The sequence below is a fragment of the Erythrolamprus reginae genome, chromosome 6 (genome assembly GCF_031021105.1).
Source record: "Erythrolamprus reginae isolate rEryReg1 chromosome 6, rEryReg1.hap1, whole genome shotgun sequence".
NCBI classification, from domain to species: domain Eukaryota; kingdom Metazoa; phylum Chordata; class Lepidosauria; order Squamata; family Dipsadidae; genus Erythrolamprus; species Erythrolamprus reginae.
The window spans coordinates 88,604,244-88,623,808 of record NC_091955.1 but is presented as its reverse complement, the minus strand read 5'-3'; the positions used below and the strand labels follow the sequence as shown (position 1 = coordinate 88,623,808).

General features: G+C 46.4%; 1 protein-coding gene across 3 annotated transcripts in view; it reads right to left on the bottom strand.

Moving 5' to 3' along the window:
• Positions 1–19,100, bottom strand: part of PDE3A (phosphodiesterase 3A) — a 290,729-nt gene extending 271,629 nt beyond the window's left edge. For all 3 annotated transcript variants that reach the window (XR_011559382.1, XM_070754325.1, XM_070754326.1), the window contains exon 1: positions 18,040–19,100. Coding sequence is in view for 2 of the 3 variants with exons in the window: in XM_070754325.1 (XP_070610426.1) it covers positions 18,040–19,020 (981 nt within the window). In the remaining variant the exon portion in view is untranslated. The remainder of the gene's footprint in view (positions 1–18,039) is intronic.
• Positions 19,101–19,565: the final 465 nt, after the last annotated feature.

Genomic DNA, 19,565 nt, shown 5'->3' with positions numbered 1-19,565 from the left:
CCCAGGAGTCCACACCCCCTTTTAAGGCGCCCGCAGATCAAGCGCTCTAGCCAGGCCCGGGCGCACGCCCCCCTCTTCCCGCTTCGGTGGGCCTGCCCAGCGCGGGGGTCTCTTCCCCCTCATGGACACTCTTCGTGCCTGGCTTCCTTCTCTCTCCTCCCTTCCCCCCGCTTTCCTCCGGGCGTGTTGGAGAAGAGGGTCTTCTTCCGCTCTTATTGTCTTGGGTGGGCGGGAGGCAGGAGCTGCAGAAAGGGAAACTTTTTGTTTTCCTTCGCTCCGCCACCCAAGAGAGCGGAGAGGCAGCGGGGGCGCAAGGAAGAAGAAGCGGTGGTGGCGGCGGCTTCCTTCGGGGGCAACGCCAGCAAGAGGGTCTTCCCCCTCTTGCTGGCGTGCGTGGGCGGTGGGGAAGACCCATGGGAGATTCCTTGGGCCGCCTAGCAGCTGAGGGTCTTCCCCACCGCCCACGCACGCCAGCAAGAGGGCGAAGACCCTCTTGCTGGCGTTGCCCCCGAAGGAAGCCGCCGCCGCCACGCCCGGCTCGGCTTCCCTGGCTCCTTGGCCGGGTGGGCTCGGCCGAAAGGGGCTGGAACTGCAGAGCCGAAGGGTGGCCTTTTTGTCTGGGAGGGAAGATGACGCGCGGGCGGCACGGGGGGGGGGGAGGCAAAGCTCTGCGGCTCCAGCCACTTTCAGCCAAGCCTCCCCGGCCACGGAGCCAGGGAAGCCGAGCCGGGCGTGGAACATCGGCGCAGGAGGCAGGACACGATCGGGCGACCGGAGCAGCAGCGCCGCCGCCGTCACGCCCGGCTCGGCTTCCCTGGCTGCGTGGCCGGGGAGGCTCGGCTGAAAGTGGCTGGAGCCGCAGAGCTTTGCCTCCCCCCCCCTCGCCCCTGTGCCGCCCGCGCGTCATCTTCCCTCCCAGACAAAAAGGCCGCCCTTCGGCTCTGCAGTTCCAACCTTCCATGGGTCTTCCCCCTCTTGCTTGTGAGGGCGCTTCAACGTTTCCGGACGGCAAGCTCGGACTCTTTCTTTTTCCCTCAGAGGACGCTTATGACAGGCGGCTGAGGCTTCGAGTGTGTCCCCTTCCACCGCCAAGGCCTCCCAGGAGTCCACACCCCCTTTTAAGGCGCCCGCAGATCAAGCGCTCTAGCCAGGCCCGGGCGCACGCCCCCTCTTCCCGCTTCGGTGGGCCTGCCCGGCGCGGGGGTCTCTTCCCCCTCATGGACACTCTTCGTGCCTGGCTTCCTTCTCTCTCCTCCCTTCCCCCCGCTTTCCTCCGGGCGTGTTGGAGAAGAGGGTCTTCTTGTTTTCCTTCGCTCCGCCACCCAAGAGAGCGGAGAGGCAGCGGGGGCGCAAGGAAGAAGAAGCGGTGATGGCGGCGGCTTCCTTCGGGGGCAACGCCAGCAAGAGGGTCTTCCCCCTCTTGCTGGCGTGCGTGGGCGGTGGGGAAGACCCATGGGAGATTCCTTGGGCCGCCTAGCAGCTGAGGGTCTTCCCCACCGCCCACGCACGCCAGCAAGAGGGCGAAGACCCTCTTGCTGGCGTTGCCCCCGAAGGAAGCCGCCGCCGCCACGCCCGGCTCAGCTTCCCTGGCTCCTTGGCCGGGTGGGCTCGGCCGAAAGGGGCTGGAACTGCAGAGCCGAAGGGTGGCCTTTTTGTCTGGGAGGGAAGATGACGTGCGGGCGGCACAGGGGGGGGGGAGGCAAAGCTCTGCGGCTCCAGCCACTTTCAGCCAAGCCTCCCCGGCCACGGAGCCAGGGAAGCCGAGCCGGGCGTGGAACATCGGCGCAGGAGGCAGGACACGATCGGGCGACCGGAGCAGCAGCGCCGCCGCCGTCACGCCCGGCTCGGCTTCCCTGGCTGCGTGGCCGGGGAGGCTCGGCTGAAAGTGGCTGGAGCCGCAGAGCTTTGCCTCCCCCCCCCTCGCCCCTGTGCCGCCCCGCGCGTCATCTTCCCTCCCAGACAAAAAGGCCGCCCTTCGGCTCTGCAGTTCCAACCTTCCATGGGTCTTCCCCCTCTTGCTTGTGAGGGCGCTTCAACGTTTCCGGACGGCAAGCTCGGACTCTTTCTTTTTCCCTCAGAGGACGCTTATGACAGGCGGCTGAGGCTTCGAGTGTGTCCCCTTCCACCGCCAAGGCCTCCCAGGAGTCCACACCCCCTTTTAAGGCGCCCGCAGATCAAGCGCTCTAGCCAGGCCCGGGCGCACGCCCCCTCTTCCCGCTTCGGTGGGCCTGCCCGGCGCGGGGGTCTCTTCCCCCTCATGGACACTCTTCGTGCCTGGCTTCCTTCTCTCTCCTCCCTTCCCCCCGCTTTCCTCCGGGCGTGTTGGAGAAGAGGGTCTTCTTGTTTTCCTTCGCTCCGCCACCCAAGAGAGCGGAGAGGCAGCGGGGGCGCAAGGAAGAAGAAGCGGTGGTGGCGGCGGCTTCCTTCGGGGGCAACGCCAGCAAGAGGGTCTTCCCCCTCTTGCTGGCATGCGTGGGCGGTGGGGAAGACCCATGGGAGATTCCTTGGGCCGCCTAGCAGCTGAGGGTCTTCCCCACCGCCCACGCACGCCAGCAAGAGGGCGAAGACCCTCTTGCTGGCGTTGCCCCCGAAGGAAGCCGCCGCCGCCACACCCCGGCTCGGCTTCCCTGGCTCCTTGGCCGGGTGGGCTCGGCCGAAAGGGGCTGGAACTGCAGAGCCGAAGGGTGGCCTTTTTGTCTGGGAGGGAAGATGACGCGCGGGCGGCACAGGGGGGGGGGGAGGCAAAGCTCTGCGGCTCCAGCCACTTTCAGCCAAGCCTCCCCGGCCACGGAGCCAGGGAAGCCGAGCCGGGCGTGGAACATCAGCGCAGGAGGCAGGACACGATCGGGCGACCGGAGCAGCAGCGCCGCCGCCGCCACGCCCGGCTCGGCTTCCCTGGCTCCTTGGCCGGGTGGGCTCGGCCGAAAGGGGCTGGAACTGCAGAGCCGAAGGGCGGCCTTTTTGTCTGGGAGGGAAGATGACGCGCGGGCGGCACAGGGGCGAGGGGGGGGGAGGCAAAGCTCTGCGGCTCCAGCCACTTTCAGCCGAGCCTCCCCGGCCACGCAGCCAGGGAAGCCGAGCCGGGCGTGGCGGCGGCGGCGCTGCTGCTCCGGTCGCCCGATCGTCTCCTGCCTCCCGCGCCGATGTTCCACGCCCGGCTCGGCTTCCCTGGCTGCTTGGCGGGGGGGGGGGGAGGCTTGGCCGAAAGGGGCTGTACCCGCAGAGCTTTGCCTCCCACCCCTCGCCCCTGTGCTGCCGGCGCGTCATCTTCCCTCCCAGACTCCCCCCGGCAAAGTGACGTGGAGGAATGGAAAGCTGAAACCGGGCGGTTTGAGTTTCCCATTCCTTCAAGTCACTTCGCCGCTGCTCTCCTGGCTAAACTGTGTGGCAGGAGACAGGCTTTGAGTTTTTGGCTGGGGGGGGAGAAGTAGAACCTTCCTAACTCCCCCCCCCCACCAGCCAGAAGGAGCGGCGAAGTGACGTGGAGGAATGGAAAGCTGAAACTGGGCGGTTTGAGTTTCCCATTCCTCCAAGTCACTTTGCCGCTCCTCTCCTGGCTAAACCGGCGGCAGGAGACAGGGTTGGGGGGGGGGTACTGGGAAGCCCCCCAGGCCGACTGCCACCTTTTCAAACAGCCGCGCCCTTCCCAGCTGAGTCCTGAAGCCAAGCGCCAAAGGCGAACTTCTGCGCTTGGCTTCAGGACTCAGCTGGGAAGCGGCACGGGTGTTTTAAAAGGTCTCCCCCGGCATGGGGGGCTTCCTAGCACCCCCCCAAACCCGGGTTGGGGGTTCGGGGGGGTGCTAGGAAGCCCCCCATGCCGGCGGGAAGACCCAGGGAAGGTTCCTTTGGCCGCCTAGCAGCTGATCTGCCCGGCGGTAATGCAAACTCCACCATCTACGCATGCGTGCAGATGGTGGTGTTACTTCCGGGTAGAAAACTCGCGATATAGCGTTTCGCGAAGCTCGAGATCGCGAAACTCGAGGGATCACTGTATTGTACAAAGAAATCTGGAGGCTAATTATTGGTAACACATAGCAAGTTACTATAAAGAGAATTTCAACATGCAAAACTTTGAAAAATTCCTACTTACTAGATTTACCAATACCGTTTTCACAAGCCATCTTTAAAGGCATTAGCCATTCCTGGCCACTGGAAAAATTAAACATCGCTTCTCAGTTTAACCTTCATGACAGATTAAAATGCTTAGTATTCAGCTTAGTATTAGATTGCCTTGACTGGAGCTAACTCCAAAATATTCACCATAAAAACAGTTTCCAACAATCCGGTAGCACTAGCACATGTACATTACAATGGGATATAATAAATCTGTCAATATTTCTTCACAGCGTCACACTTTGAACCAATGGATGATGTTCCAAGTCTTCTGGAAAAACCAGTTTTCATAAGTCTCCCCAAAGCCACAAAGTAAAGAGTTGTTTTCAGCTCAAGAGGAGACAGTGTTAGCCAGCAAGGAATGCCTACCTCCGAATGCCTTCCTGTTGGATTTCCCAGTATGAGGCTCTCATTTATACATATGAGCAGATTCCACGAAGACATGACTATGCCGGCAGGCCTGAGGGTTATGCCCCTGGGTGCATATGCACCAAAGACAAATTCTTTGGACAATTTGGGGTGGTGCCGCAGGTAAAGTGCTGTACTGCAGGCCACTGAAGCTGACTGCTAGATCTGTAGGTCAGCCGTTCAAATCTCATCACCAGCTCAAGGTTGACTCAGCCTTCCATCCTTCCGAGGTGGGTAAAATGAGGACCTGGATTGTGGGAGCAATATACTGGCTCTGTTAAAAAGTGCTGTTGCTAACATGTTGTAAGCCGCCCTGAGTCTAAGGGGAAGGGCGGCATGAAAATCGAATGAATGAATGAATGAATGAATGAATGAATGAATGAATGAATGAATAATAAATAAATAAATAAATAAATAAATAAATAAATATTTCTTGTGTGTCCAATCACCCTTGGCCAATAAATAATTCTATTCTATTCTATTTAAAGAAATTTCTCCCATAAGAAATAATGTAATGAATCACAAGGCAGCCAACAGTAAAGTTCCACTTTGTGCATTGACTACACCAGTGTTTTTCAGCCAGTGTGCCGTGGAGGAGAGAAAGGGAGAGAGAGAGAGAAATGAGCAAAAAGGGGAGGAAAAAAGGGAAATGAGAAAATGATTGAGACAGAGAATGAGAGGAAAGAGAGAGAAACAAAAGAGAGAGAGAAGTGACTCTTGATTTAAAGCATATAATAAAAAGCACCCAAAGAATAAGAGAGAAAACCCCCCCAGCCCTCACCTGTTTTTGGAAATGGTTCAAAAGTGTATGTACACACACACACACACACACACACAAGGGTGGGGACGAGACAGGGATGGAAAAAAGAGAGGAGAGTGTCTTAGGGTGTCATTTTGTGTCATTTTGGTTGGTGGTGTGCCCCAGGATTTTGTAAATGTAAAAAATGTGCCGCGGCTCAAAAAAGGTTGAAAATCACTGGACTACACTACACTACTAAACATACGTTGAGTACCGAGACAAAACTTTCATGTCAGAATGTGTTGACTATCAAATTTGATGAGTTTCAAAGCAGTTACCAAGATACTACTGTACAGGTAATCTTTGACTTACAACAGTTCGTTTAGTGACCGTTAGAAGTTAAAACGGTACTGTAAACATTTATTTTTCACAGTTATGACCATTGCAGCATCTCCATGGCCATGTGATTTTAAATTTGGATGCTTGACAAGTGGTTCATATTTGTGATGGTTGCAGCGTCCTCTTTTGCAACCTTCCAACAAGCAAAGTCAATAGGGAAGCCAGATTCACTTAACAACCATGTTACCTAAATTAACAGCTTCAGTGGATTCACTTACCAAATGTGGTGAAAAAAGTGGTAAAATAGGGCAAAATTCACTTTAAAAATTTCTCATTTAGCAACCTAAATTTTGGCCTCAGTTGTGGTTGTAAGTTGAGGCTACCTAGAGTAGCAAATAAGGTAGGACAGTTTCTCACTAACTACTCCTACACCAAGGTTTCCGAGAGATTATGTAGAAAAGAGATTATGCAGATTATGTATAACAAGCAGGAAGAGGAAGATTGTGATCCCGCTGTATAGAGTGCTGGTGAGACCACATTTGGAATGCTGTGTTCAGTTCTGGAGACCTCACCTACAAAAAGATATTGACAAAATTGAACAGGTCCAAAGATGGGCTACAAGAATGGTGGAGGGTCTTAAGCATAAAACGTATCAGGAAAGACTTAATGAACTCAATCTGTAGAGTCTGGAGGACAGAAGGAAAAGGGGGGACGATCAAAACATTTAAATATGTTAAAGGGTTAAATAAGGTTCAGGAGGGAAGTGTTTTAATAGGAAAGTGAACACAAGAACAAGGGGACACAATCTGAAGTTAGTTGGGGGAAAGATCAAAAGCAACATGAGAAAATATTATTTTACTGAAAGAGTAGTAGATCCTTGGAACAAACTTCCAGCAGACATGGTTGGTAAATCCACAGAAACTGAATTTAAACATGCCTGGGATAAACATATATCCATTGTAAGATAAAACACAGGAAATAGTATAAGGGCAGACTAGATGGACCATGTGGTCTTTTTCTGCCGTCAGTCTTCTATGTTTCTATGTTTCTAAAAGGAAAAATTAAGAATAAGCTTGTTTTTGTAAGTGGTCATAGTAATACTCCATAGATGGAGGAATACCAATCCCCAACACGTCCTTGCACAGAAAATTGCGACGCATATGTCATCAGCATCCCCATCCTAGGTGTTTACACAACTGACATAAACTCCTGCAGACAGTGAGTTCCTTTCAGTTCCGCACTTTCAGAAGTGCCTCTATTTCACTTTGCACATCATTTAACAACAGATGAAAGGCTGCACTGTATTTCAAACTCTTTCACTCCAGGGCTTGTTTTCTTTAAACTGTCTTACGTATAAACGATGTTGTCATCTTACATTTTTTATGAACTATTTTGTCAGTTTATAAGCTGGGCCACCACCTTTCACACTTTATGCCTTATCCATTTACACGTACACACAAACACGCACTTTAACTTGAGTAGCAAGCGAAAGTATTTGAAACCTAGGTTTTCTTTCTAAAAGAATTGAGAACCGTTACTTTAAATCGGGAGTCTCTCCAAACTTGGGAAACTTTTAAAGTTTGTGGACGTCAATTCCCAGAATGCCTCAGCCAGCCCTGAAGAACGGTGCAAGTAGATGTAATATAAAGTAGTTCACCATGGAAATAATATCTTAACAATTTTTAGGCCTTAAATCCAGCAAAGTTCGGACGCCAGTTTTACGCATGAGAAGGAAGCAATGTTAAAAAGGAATGATCAGATTTCAAAATTCATGCCAAACTTTTGAATTTTCCTTTTAGTCTCCAGCTTCATGGATAACCATCAGAAGGGGATAAATCTTATTTTCCTACTTTCTTAGACGACACCTCCAAGACAATGTCCAAAAACAGAAATCATACACTGGTTTAAAGAACCAAGCATCACAAACAAATAAGAAGGGTTTCAAAATACATTTTAAAAGATGGGGGGAGGAAGGAACCAAGATGGCGTCAACACCACACAAACATATTTTTATATATTTTGAAATCCCTCTTTTTTTGTTCATAACTTCATAACCTCGATATGTTTTCTGAGAAACTGAATGAAATGTGAGAACATTCGTTCTAATTTCAGAATTAGTAACATAATTCCAGTTAGGAGGAGTGACAGAAACAGATAGAAATTAATCAACCTGTAAAGAAGTGGGGCTCAACAATAACAATAACAATAACGATGACGATAAGGAGAAGGAGAAAGAGAAGAAGAAGTTATTAGATTTGTATGCCACCCCTCTCCGAGGACTCCAGGAATTGCCTCCAGATATTCCCAGAAGTGCAAATAACTGCTAGGGATTAGTAAGGGTGATAGAAATGGATTATCTTGAAGTGACTAAAATTCCACTGAACTCAGGTACTTTGTTAAGAAGCAGTATGACTATGTGTAAACATACACAGGATGTGACTGAAAGTGATAGAAACATCTCCTGAACTTAACATAATCAGAATTATCTTAGAGGGTGTGTAGCAAACATCTAACCTCCTGACTTATATGGTAGTTCCAGAACCGGCTGCTACAATATACCTCTACCTAAGAACGCCTCTACTTACGAACTTTTCTAGATAAGAACCGGGTGTTCAAGATTTTTTTCCCTCTTCTCAAGAAACATTTTCCATTTACAAACTCGAGCCTCCGAAACTGTAACCGGAAAAGGCATGGAGAAGCTTCTGTGGGGCCTCTCTAGGAATGTCATGGGAGGAAGCAGGGCCAGAAAAGGTGGGGAGAAGCCTCTATGGGGTTTCTCTAGGAATCTCCTGGGAGGAAACAGGGCCAGAAAAGGCAAGGAGAAACCTCTGTGGGGCCTCTCTAGGAATGTCCTGAGAGGAAGCAGGGCCGGAAAAGGTGGGGAGAAGCCTCTGTGGGGCCTCTCTAGGAATCTCCTGGAAGGAAACAGGGCCAGAAAAGGGAGGGAGAAACCTCTGTGGGGGCTCTCTAGGAATCTCCTGGGAGGAAACAAGGCCTCCACCCTCCTGTGGTTTCCCCAATCGCACACATTATTCGCTTTTACATTGATTCCTATGGGAAAAATTGCTTCTTCTTACAAACGTTTCTACTTAAGAACCTGGTCATGGAACGAATTAAATTCGTAAGTAGAGTAGCCTGTCATCAATATTCAGAATGATTCTGGGGAACTGAAAAGAACAAACAACGGTGAATGGTTTGCTGAAAGGTTAACCAACTTTTTATTTATCTATTTAGTAGCCTGTGGCATAAGGACTGCAGGAAAATCCAAAGCAACTTGTTCCTTCCTGATTAAGGCGTCATTTTTAATTTTTGTTTAGTGAATGGGTGGAATATTTTTGTTTGACACAGATTACTTCCATGGACTTACAAGCTTGAAGATCCATTACAGGCAGTCCTTGAGTTACAAAGATTCATTGAATGACTGTTCAAAGTTACAACAGTACTGAAAAAAGTGACATGACTGTTTTCAGACATCCTCATGGTCACCTGATCAAAACCTGGTTGCTTGGCAACTGGTGCATATTTACCAGTTGCAGTGTCCCAGGATCATGTGATAATCACAAACAAAGTCAGTGAGGAAACCAGATTCGCTCACTTAATGACTGCAGTGGTTCACTTAACAGCTGGAACAAGAAAGCTCATCAAATGTGGCAAACTACTCATCTAACCAACGTCTCGCTTGGTCACAAACATTTTGGGCTCAATTGTGGTCATAAGCTGAGGATTGTAATGTAATGCAGCACATATAATTTGATAGACCACCACCAGAAGGTCTGCTTACCATTTAGAAAAGCAATACCTATATTTCAACAGGGAAGTTATCTCCCACCATTATCAGGTGCTCAATTTATGGAAGGAATTAAAATTAAATTTTAATTTAAAATATAAAATTAAATTTACGGAATTAAAAAGAGCAGTTTCCTACTGTTTTATGACAGACTCCCAAAAATGTGCTTAGAAGAACAGATGGGCACACCCAAACCCACTACATGGGTCAACCAACTTTCTCAAACCACCCTATATTTCGGTTTCTCAATGCAACACCTGCTTTCAGCCGGACATCAGGCCAAGGAAATATTTAAACAAAGAGTTTTAGATGTTAATGCACAAACTGATATTGAGGCACTTTCTAAGTGCAGGTCACTGAAATGGTTAGCCAAGAACAAAACAGCCTTTCAACTAGAAAAATACCTGACAATGGGTCTGACCCAATACCATAGAACAGCACTCACTAGGGCAAGATTTGAGCAGTTAGATTCTATGGTCAAATATGGACGATTCCACCAAGTACCATATTTTGAGAGAACATGCATTTGTGGTGCATCAGAAATAGAAGACATTGCACATGTGCTACTCAATTGTAAACTATACTCCTCAGTATTTACAGCCCCTACTTGACAAAATCATATACTGGGACTGTAATAAACAATTATCATATTTTCTTCAGGGTACATATGTAGTTTCTAGAACCGCTAAGTTTATAGTCAGGGCTGTTCAGATGAGAATACGTTTTATAGAACATATTGGGGTGGCATGCAAAGGAGATGAACTCACTTAAGAATATTTTATATCAGTATCTTAGATTTGTTTAATATAATCCTTTGCACGAGTTATATTCTCATGTTTTACTACTCAATTTTAGCATATTATACTGCATTTTAACTTATTATTTATTTAATTTTCCTCTATTTTAGCCAATTTTATTGTATTTTAACCAGTCACAGTTTTATGACGACCGATGTGGTCCTTTTTCTCGCTTTGATATGGTCGATTGACTAATCAAATAAAGTTGATATTGTATTGTATTGTACTGTTTCATGCAAGACATTTATGGAATATAATTTTGATATCCTCTTTAACATCTAGGGCAATAGGGTCATCATAATAGGCCAAAAAAAAAGAGTGAATCTCATTAATGTTATAAAGTCAACACCATCATTTGAACATACGTTCAAAGTCCACGTTTTTATTTGTTGTTATGCACAATGAGTGTTTGTATGAACCTTATAAAGAAGTAGAACAGCTGGTTCTGGAGCAAGAATGTGGGAACGTTTTGAATCTCTGCTTAGTAAAAGGTCTTGAGCATCTACTGTTCCTTTTTTTTCCTTTCTTTTTTTAGTCATATACCAGACTAGACATCAAACCCACAAATACGTAGCCCAATCACAAAAACAGGTGGTCACTTCAAGGCCTGTGTTTTTCTTTCAAGCAGTTGACTCCACACATTTCCAGAAAGAGGATTCCAAGTCTCATGCGATGGAGAAGGGCATAATCAACGAACTGAATAATCAAATTATCACAGATAATCCCCACTGGGTTAAAGACCTTGGTATACTAATAACAAAAGATTTAAGTGCCAAAGCCCACTGCAACAATATAGCCAAGAAGGCTTCAAGAGTTGTAAACCTAATCCTACATAGCTTCTGCTCTGGCAATCTCACACTACCTACCAGAGCTTACAAAACTTTTGCCAGACCCATCCTCGAATACATATCGCATCTCAGACATTAACACCCTTGAAAATGTCCAAAGATACTTCACCAGAAGAGCCCTTCACTCCTCCACTTGAAATAGAATACCCTACGAGACTAGACTTTCAATCCTGCGCCTAGAAAGTTTAGAACTAAGACACCTTAAACAAAATCTAAGTATTGCCCACAAGATCATATGCTGCAACGTCCTGCCTGTCGGCGACTACTTCAGCTTCAATCACAACAACACAAGAGCACACAACAGATTTAAACTTAATATTAACCGCTCCAAACTTGACTGTAAAAAATACGACTTCAGTAACCGAGTTGTCAAAGCGTGAAACTCATTACCGGATTACATAGTGTCATCCCCAAACCCCCAACACTTTACCCTTAGATTATCCATGGTTGACCTATCCAGATTCCTAAGAGGTCAGTAAGGGGCGAGTACAAGGGCACTAGAGTGCCTTCTATTGCTGTCCTATTGCTCTCCTATATCTCCTGTACCTTTCTTCTATCCCTATATCTCTTCTTCTATTCTTTCATTGATATGTTCTATTACTTTATCTTCTTTTCTATTATTTCTTAGATATATTTTACTATGAGTATCTCCTCTACAACCTTCATCATGGATTTTATTATGTGTATATAGATATATACCCACTAAAACCCTCATTGTGTATTGGACAAAATAAATAAATAAATAAAATAAAAATAAATTTCAGCAGCCACTCAGTTCACGGAAAACGGTATCAGGCTAAAGGCATAAAATAGCCTAAAATGGTAAAAAAGCAACTTCCTGTGGTCTCTGAGTATTGAAGCCAAAATTTAAGGTCATGCAACAGTGATGGGCACTTCTCCCTATGTTTGTTTGTTTTTTTTAAATTTCCTAACCAGCCCTTTTAGATAAGAAGAACTTAAGTAGCTCTGACCCATCTACACTACATTCTCGAACGCCTAGAAGAGACATTTATTAATGATCATAAATAAATGCCAACTTTCATTGACACAACCCATCTCCCAGGCCGTTGAAAAAAATGACAGATAAAACCAAGAAATTGGGGTGCTGCTTAAACAATGCCGCTTGGCGGGACCCGGGGAAGAGCCTTCTCTGTGGCGGCCCCGGCCCTCTGGAACCAACTTCTCCCAGAGATTAGAATTGCCCTTGCCTTTCGTAAGCTACTTAAAACCAACCTCTGCCGCCAGGCATGGGGGAATTGACATACTCTTTCCCCCTAGGCATTTACAATTTTATGCATGGTATGTCTGTATGTATGTTTGGTTTTTATATTAATGGGTTTTTAATCATTTTTAGTATTGGATTATTATTGTACGCTGTCTTATTATTGCTGTTAGCCGCCCCGAGTCTCCGGAGAGGGGCGGCATACAAATCCAATAAATAAATAAATAAATATTCTGATCCATTCAGAGACTAAGGATCTTGTGATGCATTTGCTATTTTGGATTTAAGTGGCATGGTATCCACTCTACCCCACCTTCCACATCTCGAGACCTGGACAGCTTCTGATCCCCTCAGATTAACATAATCCAGTTTAAGAAATCAACAATCACTAGTTGCAATCCCCAAACTCACAACCTCCTAAAATGAGAAATGCTGGAATCTCAGGTTACATTTATAATCAGACATGACAGTTTGTACAGTTTTAACTATACATTGGTACCTCTACTTAAGAACGCCTCTACTTACAAACTTTTCTAGATAAGAACCAGGTGTTCAAGATTTTTTTTGCCTCTTCTCACGAACCATTTTCCACTTACAAACCCGGGCCTCCAAAACTGTAACCGGAAAAGGCAGGGAGAAGCCCCTCTAGGAATCTCCTGGGAAGAAACAGGCCCGAAAAAGGCAGGGAGAAGCCTCTATGGGGGCCTCTCTAGGAATCTCCTGGGAGGAAACAGGGCCAGAAAAGGTGGGGAGAAGCCTCCGTGGGGCCTCTCTAGGAATCTCCTGGGAGGAAACAAGGCTGGGAAAGGCAGAGAGAAGCCTCCATGGGGCCTCTTTAGGAATCTCCTCGGAGGAAACAGGCCCGGAAAATGTGGAGAGAAGCCTCCGTGGGGCCTCTCTAGGAATCCCCTGGAAGGAAACAGGGCCTCCCCCCTTCCTGTGGTTTCCCCAATCACATGCATTATTTGCTTTTACATTGATTCCTATGGGAAAAATTGCTTCTTCTTACAAACCTTTCTACTTAAAAACCTGGTCATGGAACAAATTAAGTTCGTAAGTAGAGGTACCACTGTACTTTAACTTGTTGCTTGTATCCTTAAGATTGTTATTAATATTGATTGCTTCCTCGTTGCTCATTTGACCCCTATGACAATCACTCAGTGTTGTACCTCATGATTCTTGACAAATCTATATTTTCTTTTATGTACACTGAGAGCCTATGCACCACAGACAAATTCCTTGTGTGTCCAATCACACTTGGCCAATAAAGAATTCTATGTACGTATACTGGTGAATACCTTTGTACAGGTGTCTTTTTAGATAACCAAGTTCCTCCATGTGGCTCTTTAACATCGCTATCCACCACAGAAACATTGCATTCCACTCCAATTTAGGTGAATCCAATAGTGTTCATTCCAAACCCAACAACATTTGTGCTTGGTGACAGAAATGCATTACTATTTCATCTACCTACTTTATCAAAACTTTTTCCCAAAAACTTCTTACTCCTGAGGAAGCCAAGCTTCCAAAGCTTCAATCCATTTTGATCTCAACTCATTTTATCCTTGAAAACACTTGCTTATTGCACACAGCTGAGCATTAGTGAGGAAGCCACTAACTGTCTGGGAATTTATGGATTCTTCTTCACCCTGAATCAGACACCAAAATTTAAAATTCTATGATCTTGAGTTATTCAAAAATAATGAACACCATTTCTCAAAACATCTTTTTCTTGCCTGATAAACGAGCCTAATAATCTGTTTTTTATTTAGAAACATAGAAGTCTGACGGCAGAAAAAGACCTCATGGTCCATCTAGTCTGCCCTTATACTATTTTCTGTATTTTATCTTAGGATGGATATATGTTTATCCCAGGCATGTTTAAATTCAGTTCCTGTGGATTTATCTACCACGTCTGCTGGAAGTTTGTTCCAATGATCTACTACTCTTTCAGTAAAATAATATTTTCTCACGTTGCTTTTGATCTTTCCCCCAACTAACCTCAGATTGTGTCCCCTTGTTCTTGTGTTCACTTTCCTATTAAAAATACTTCCCTCCTGGACCTTATTTAACCCTTTAATATATTTAAATGGTTCGATCATGTCCCCCCTTTTCCTTCTGTCCTCCAGACTATACAGATTGAGTTCATTAAGTCTTTCCTGGTACGTTTTATGCTTAAGACCTTCCACCATTCTTGTAGCCCGTCTTTCTAAAGGTATTCAAATTCAAAAATCTGGACAAAGCGTTATCCTTACAGAAGAGGTTCCTTTTTTATTTTTAATTTCAAGTACTTTTTTGCATTGTAAAAAGGTTACTTTAACTCATGTGCATTACCGGTAATTATGTAAGATCAATCATTATAAAAGTGAGTTTTTAAAATATATAGTAGAACTAACACTAACTTTCATGTATTTGCTCCATAATTTCTTCAAGTACTTTCATGTACTTACTTCATAATTTTCCTGGCACTGTAAGTAAGTTCAATGTTCAGGCCAGAGGTGTTCACATCATTTGACAAACTTTAAGAGGAAACCCCAGTTTTTAAAAATCTGCATCTTTCATTTCCCACTGTGGGTTTTAATTTCAAATCATGGTGTTCTTTTACAAGAATACATAAAATCACCTACTGTTATTTTCACAACGCTGTTCACAACACAGGGCAGGAGAGAACTATAGCAATGTCAAAGTTTTGCAGTCCAGGGCAATCAAAAACTTTATCACAATTCACGAAGTACAGTACAGTAGTTCTTTTAAAAATACAAAAAAGGATAGAGTTTGAAACAAAACTTTGCAAACATATATGTTCCCAAGTTAAATGCAAACTACTGTTTTTCTTTTTTTCTTTTTCTTTTCGGTAACATATATTTTATTTTGCAACCATCCAGTTTTTCGTTTCCAAACAACACTGTTCAAGTTGGCTGAATCAACTACAGAGATTTAAGATACTCTACCAGCTGAGAAATGGCACTGCTTAATGTCCCAATTTCATTCCTGTTGCATAATTAGCTCCATAGAGCTGAATGGAAACCCAATTAAGGATACTGATTTTTCTTACCACATAAATTAAGGTATACTGAGAAGTTTGTGTAAGCAAGCAATAGCAAACAAACTTATATTCTTTACCCAAACGACATATATTTTTAAAAAATACGTATGGTTGACATCACTAATATAATAGACACACTTTCACACACACCCTTGGTTTAAATTAAGGATGTATGGTTTCATTTTTTATTATTATTTTCCCTCCCACTGTGGCACAAAGGAATATGACAAAACATTGGGGACTGAATCCAAGTTTCAGGATCCATTTTTATTTGCGGTTTTTGCTCTTGAGAAATATGGTCAGTATTCCTTCTTTCCCTTAAATTTATGAAGTGCATTTGTGACCAATTAAACCTCAAACAACCTGCAGCAGACGAGACAAACAATCTGAAAACAGTGTAAATTTAAACAATTCCAGAATTGAAGAGGGGAATATATCTGCCAACTGTTAAAAAGTTTGATGTCGCTGCCTTGGGGAAAAAACGAAGTTAAAATGTATTTTTGTAAACAATATCGTCAAATGGCATGTACCTTAATATATATGCAAATGTCCAACCAGATTAACTGATTTTACTCACCCTCCAAGAAATCTTGTTTAGAGCTACAGAATTTTCTCTTTTCCTCCCAATCCTTTACTATGAATTCCAAAAATAAAAAAAATGGTAAAACACAAAACTTTTTCAAACTTAGCAAAAACTTCACATCTCCAAAATAACCAGTGGAAATTCCTGCTACTGTTAAAGCACCCATTGACGCATCATATTATGTGGTGTTATTATCAATGCCGCCCAGTGGAATTGAAATAGCCCCATGTAAAGATCTATTCAATTAATATTTATCACCTTAAATGAAAGGACAGTACCTTGAATTTAAATAATACTGTAATCCTGAATACCATGTTTCCCTGAAAATAAGACCCTGTCTTATATTCTTTTGAACCCTGAAATAAGTGTTTGGCCTTACTGCCATGCACTCAAAAGCCCAATTGGGCTTATTTTTAGGGGATGTCTCATTTAGGGGAGAACAGGATGTATGTGTGTGTTTGGGTGTGCCCCCCCCCCCCCAAATGTATACACTGTATAGTGGAGTAGATGAAAACTAACTTACAATATTGTATTTCTATACTGGCTGTTTGGAGCTTTTCACCACAAAGAAATCTAATTTGTGGTTTCTTCAAATTATGAAAAAAAAAATTCTCAAACAACTCAAACATCTTAAATTCAAATAGAGACATCACAGATCCAGTCAGAAAATCCAGCTACATACGCTGTTAAATCAAAAGAAATCTAACTATAACATGGTTAAGTGTGCAAAAAAGCAAGCACTCAAGAAATTTAATTGTTGAAGGCCCTGTCATGCAAAAGATACAACTCGCTTGTACCCTTAAATAAAATAGAAGTTAACTTTGGCTTGCTTTGGATTAGTAAGACTTGTAAGTTTGTACAGACTTAGCACCGACTGTTCAAAAACAAGTCCTTTTCCTTTAAAACATAGATATATTTTTTTTTGCTGATAAATTCTTCTCTCAAATAATTCTCAGAGAACCAGATGATCTTGAAAGTTATACAAGATAGCTATCACAAGCAACTTGCACAGAAGGATGAAAAAACAAATGCCTTTAACAGGGAAAGGGGTCTTCAAACAGTGAAAGAGGGCTCCTGATCCAGTGGTCATAACGTGCTTTTTTTAAAAAAAACACAAAAAACCTCCACTATCCTATGCATGCCTGGTCTTTTGTGATTTAATCAACCCAACGAAATTATGAATTTTCTTCCTAGGGGGCTGTTGTGGGGATAGTCTCCTACCAAGTCTTAAAACTCTTATTTCCTTACTAGATGCAACTGGAAAGGAAGTTATCCAGTGTACATTAAGAAAGAATTTAGAATAGAACAAAACAGAATAGAGAAGAGAATAGAAAATAGAGAGTAGAGTAGAGTAGCATGGAGAATAGAGTAGAATAGAATAGAGTAAGAAAATAGAATAGAGTACAATAGAATAGAGTACAATAGAATAGAATAAGAAAAGAGAAGAGAAGAATATAGAATAGAATAGAATAGAATAGAATAGAATGAGTTAGAAGGGACCTTGGAGGTCTTCTATTCCAACCCCCTGCTTAGGCAGCAAACCCCACCTCACATTTGCCGGCTGAATTACCCTCTCCTCCTCCCCCCCCCCCAAAAAAAAACAAATGTCACTCAAGTTTATCTTTAGGACCACAACATCGGCCCTTCCACCAAATCGTTTCAAATCGCATTAACGGGGGAGGGGGGGGCAACGAATTCGGGACACAATAAGGGAACCGAGGGACGCGGGGTCGCCTTTGCTCCTTCTAATTTCGGCGGGTTTTTTCACCGGCGGATCCTCCGCGTCGAAAGAAAGAAAGAGAGAGAGAGAGTAAGAAGGAAAGAAGGGAGGAAGGGAGGAAGAAGGAAAGAAAGAAAGAAAGAGGAGGGAGAAGGAAAGAAAGAAAGAAAGAAAGAGAGCGAGAGAGAGAGAGTAAGAAGGAAAGAAGGGAGGGAGGGAGGAAGAAGGAAAGAAAGAAAGAAAGAGGAGGGAGAAGGAAAGAAAGAAAGAAAGAAAGAAAGAAAGAAAGAAAGAAAGAAAGAAAGAAAGAAAGAAAGAAAGAAAGAAAGAAAGAGAGCAGTCAAGAAAGAAAGAGGCGGCGAACTTTCTCGCCTGGGCGCCGATTGTTGCAAACTCTTCAGCCAGCCCGCGCCTTTCCCCCCGTCCGCTCCGCTTACCTGCTCGCGAGGGATGCAGGGCAGCGAGGTCCTCCGGTGGCTCTTGCCCCCGCAACCGGCCATCTCGGCGGAGATCACGGAGCTGGACCGCCGCCTCCTCTTCAAGCCCGCCGCGTCTTTGGCCAGCCGAGCAGCAGCAGCGGCGGCGGCGGCCTCGGTTCCTTCCGCTCCCGGTCGGCTCTCCTCCTCCTCCTCCTCCTCCCGCTTTCCGGAGGGGCGGCCCGACGAGGCGCGCCGAGCGCAGCCGGCCAGAAGGATGCCCAGCAAGCCCAGGAGGTAAGGCAGGTGAGCGGGTCCCCAAGGCGCAAGGACGCCCTCCGAGAAGCCGAGCGCGGCCAGGCGCGGCAAGCTAGTCAAGGCCAGCAGGAGGACGGCGGGGCGGAAGCGGGGCAGGAGGAGCCATGCCCAGCCGGCCAGGCTGCACAGCCCCCAAACGGCCAGCCAGCGACCTTCCCCCGGAGCCCAGCCGACCAGCGCTTCCCCTCCGCAGCAGCACACGGCCAGGAGCACCAGAGCGGTGCGTAAACGGAGCCCGGCGCGCAGCAGCTCCAGCCCCAGCCAGAAGTAGGCGGCCAGGAGGAGGCAGCAGCAGCAGCAGCAGCACAGAGCCGGTCCGGGCGGCGGGGACCAGCCGGGATCACCTGGTGGGCTCCTTTCCCCCGCTTCTTCTCCGACCTCCGGCCCCAAGCGGGTCCCCAAAGCCAGGAGCAGCGCCACCGAGCCGGCGCCCAAAACCCAGGGAAGTTTGCTTCTTCTCCGGCAAGTCCGGGGAGACGCGCTCTCGCCGCCTCCTCCTTCTCGCCGGTCGCTGTGAATGTCGCCGCTGCTGTCTTTCGGGCCGGCTAAGGAGGAGCAGCAGCCGTTGCACCCGGCTCCGAAGGCTCCCTCTACCGCCGCTGCCCGGGCGGGTTCGTCCTCCCGCGGACTCCAACCGGCCCGAGTAGGGATCCCTCCGGCCGAGTCTCCTCCGCTCACGGCCATCGCGAGGGATCCTTTTTTTCCCTCCTTCCCTCCCTCCCTCTCTCGGGGAGGGGGCGAGATTTAAAGCAAGATCGACCCCTTTCCTTAAGTTTCCTGCTAATAATAAAGCGGCGGCTTTAATTCTTTGCGCGGGAGGGAATTGTCAAGGGGGAGGGGATGTCCGACTGTTTGCAAGGCTGCTGGCCAAAGTTGGGGTTTTCTTTTCCGAAGTTGGGAGCGAGCGAGATTCTATAGCAGGAATCGGGAGGTCCTGCGGTTCTTGATCTAAGGGTTTAGAAATCCAGGCGTTTTCAGGCTCTTCTCCCCCAAAAAAGGAGGGCAGGAAAGAAACTCAACTCCTTAATAAGTCTTGCAGATGCAGGGACCGCGAGCCGCCGCCGGTTCCAAACGCGGGCCGGGGAAACTGAAGCCGCAGAAAGGCGTCCGGCTCGCCGGGCGATGCGCGGGCCGGCCGCGCGCTCTGGCTTCTTGCACCCGATCCTCCGCCTGCGCGCTTCTCTCTCATGCCGCCTTGCTTTGCTCCTCGGCGGAGGCCTTCCAGCGCC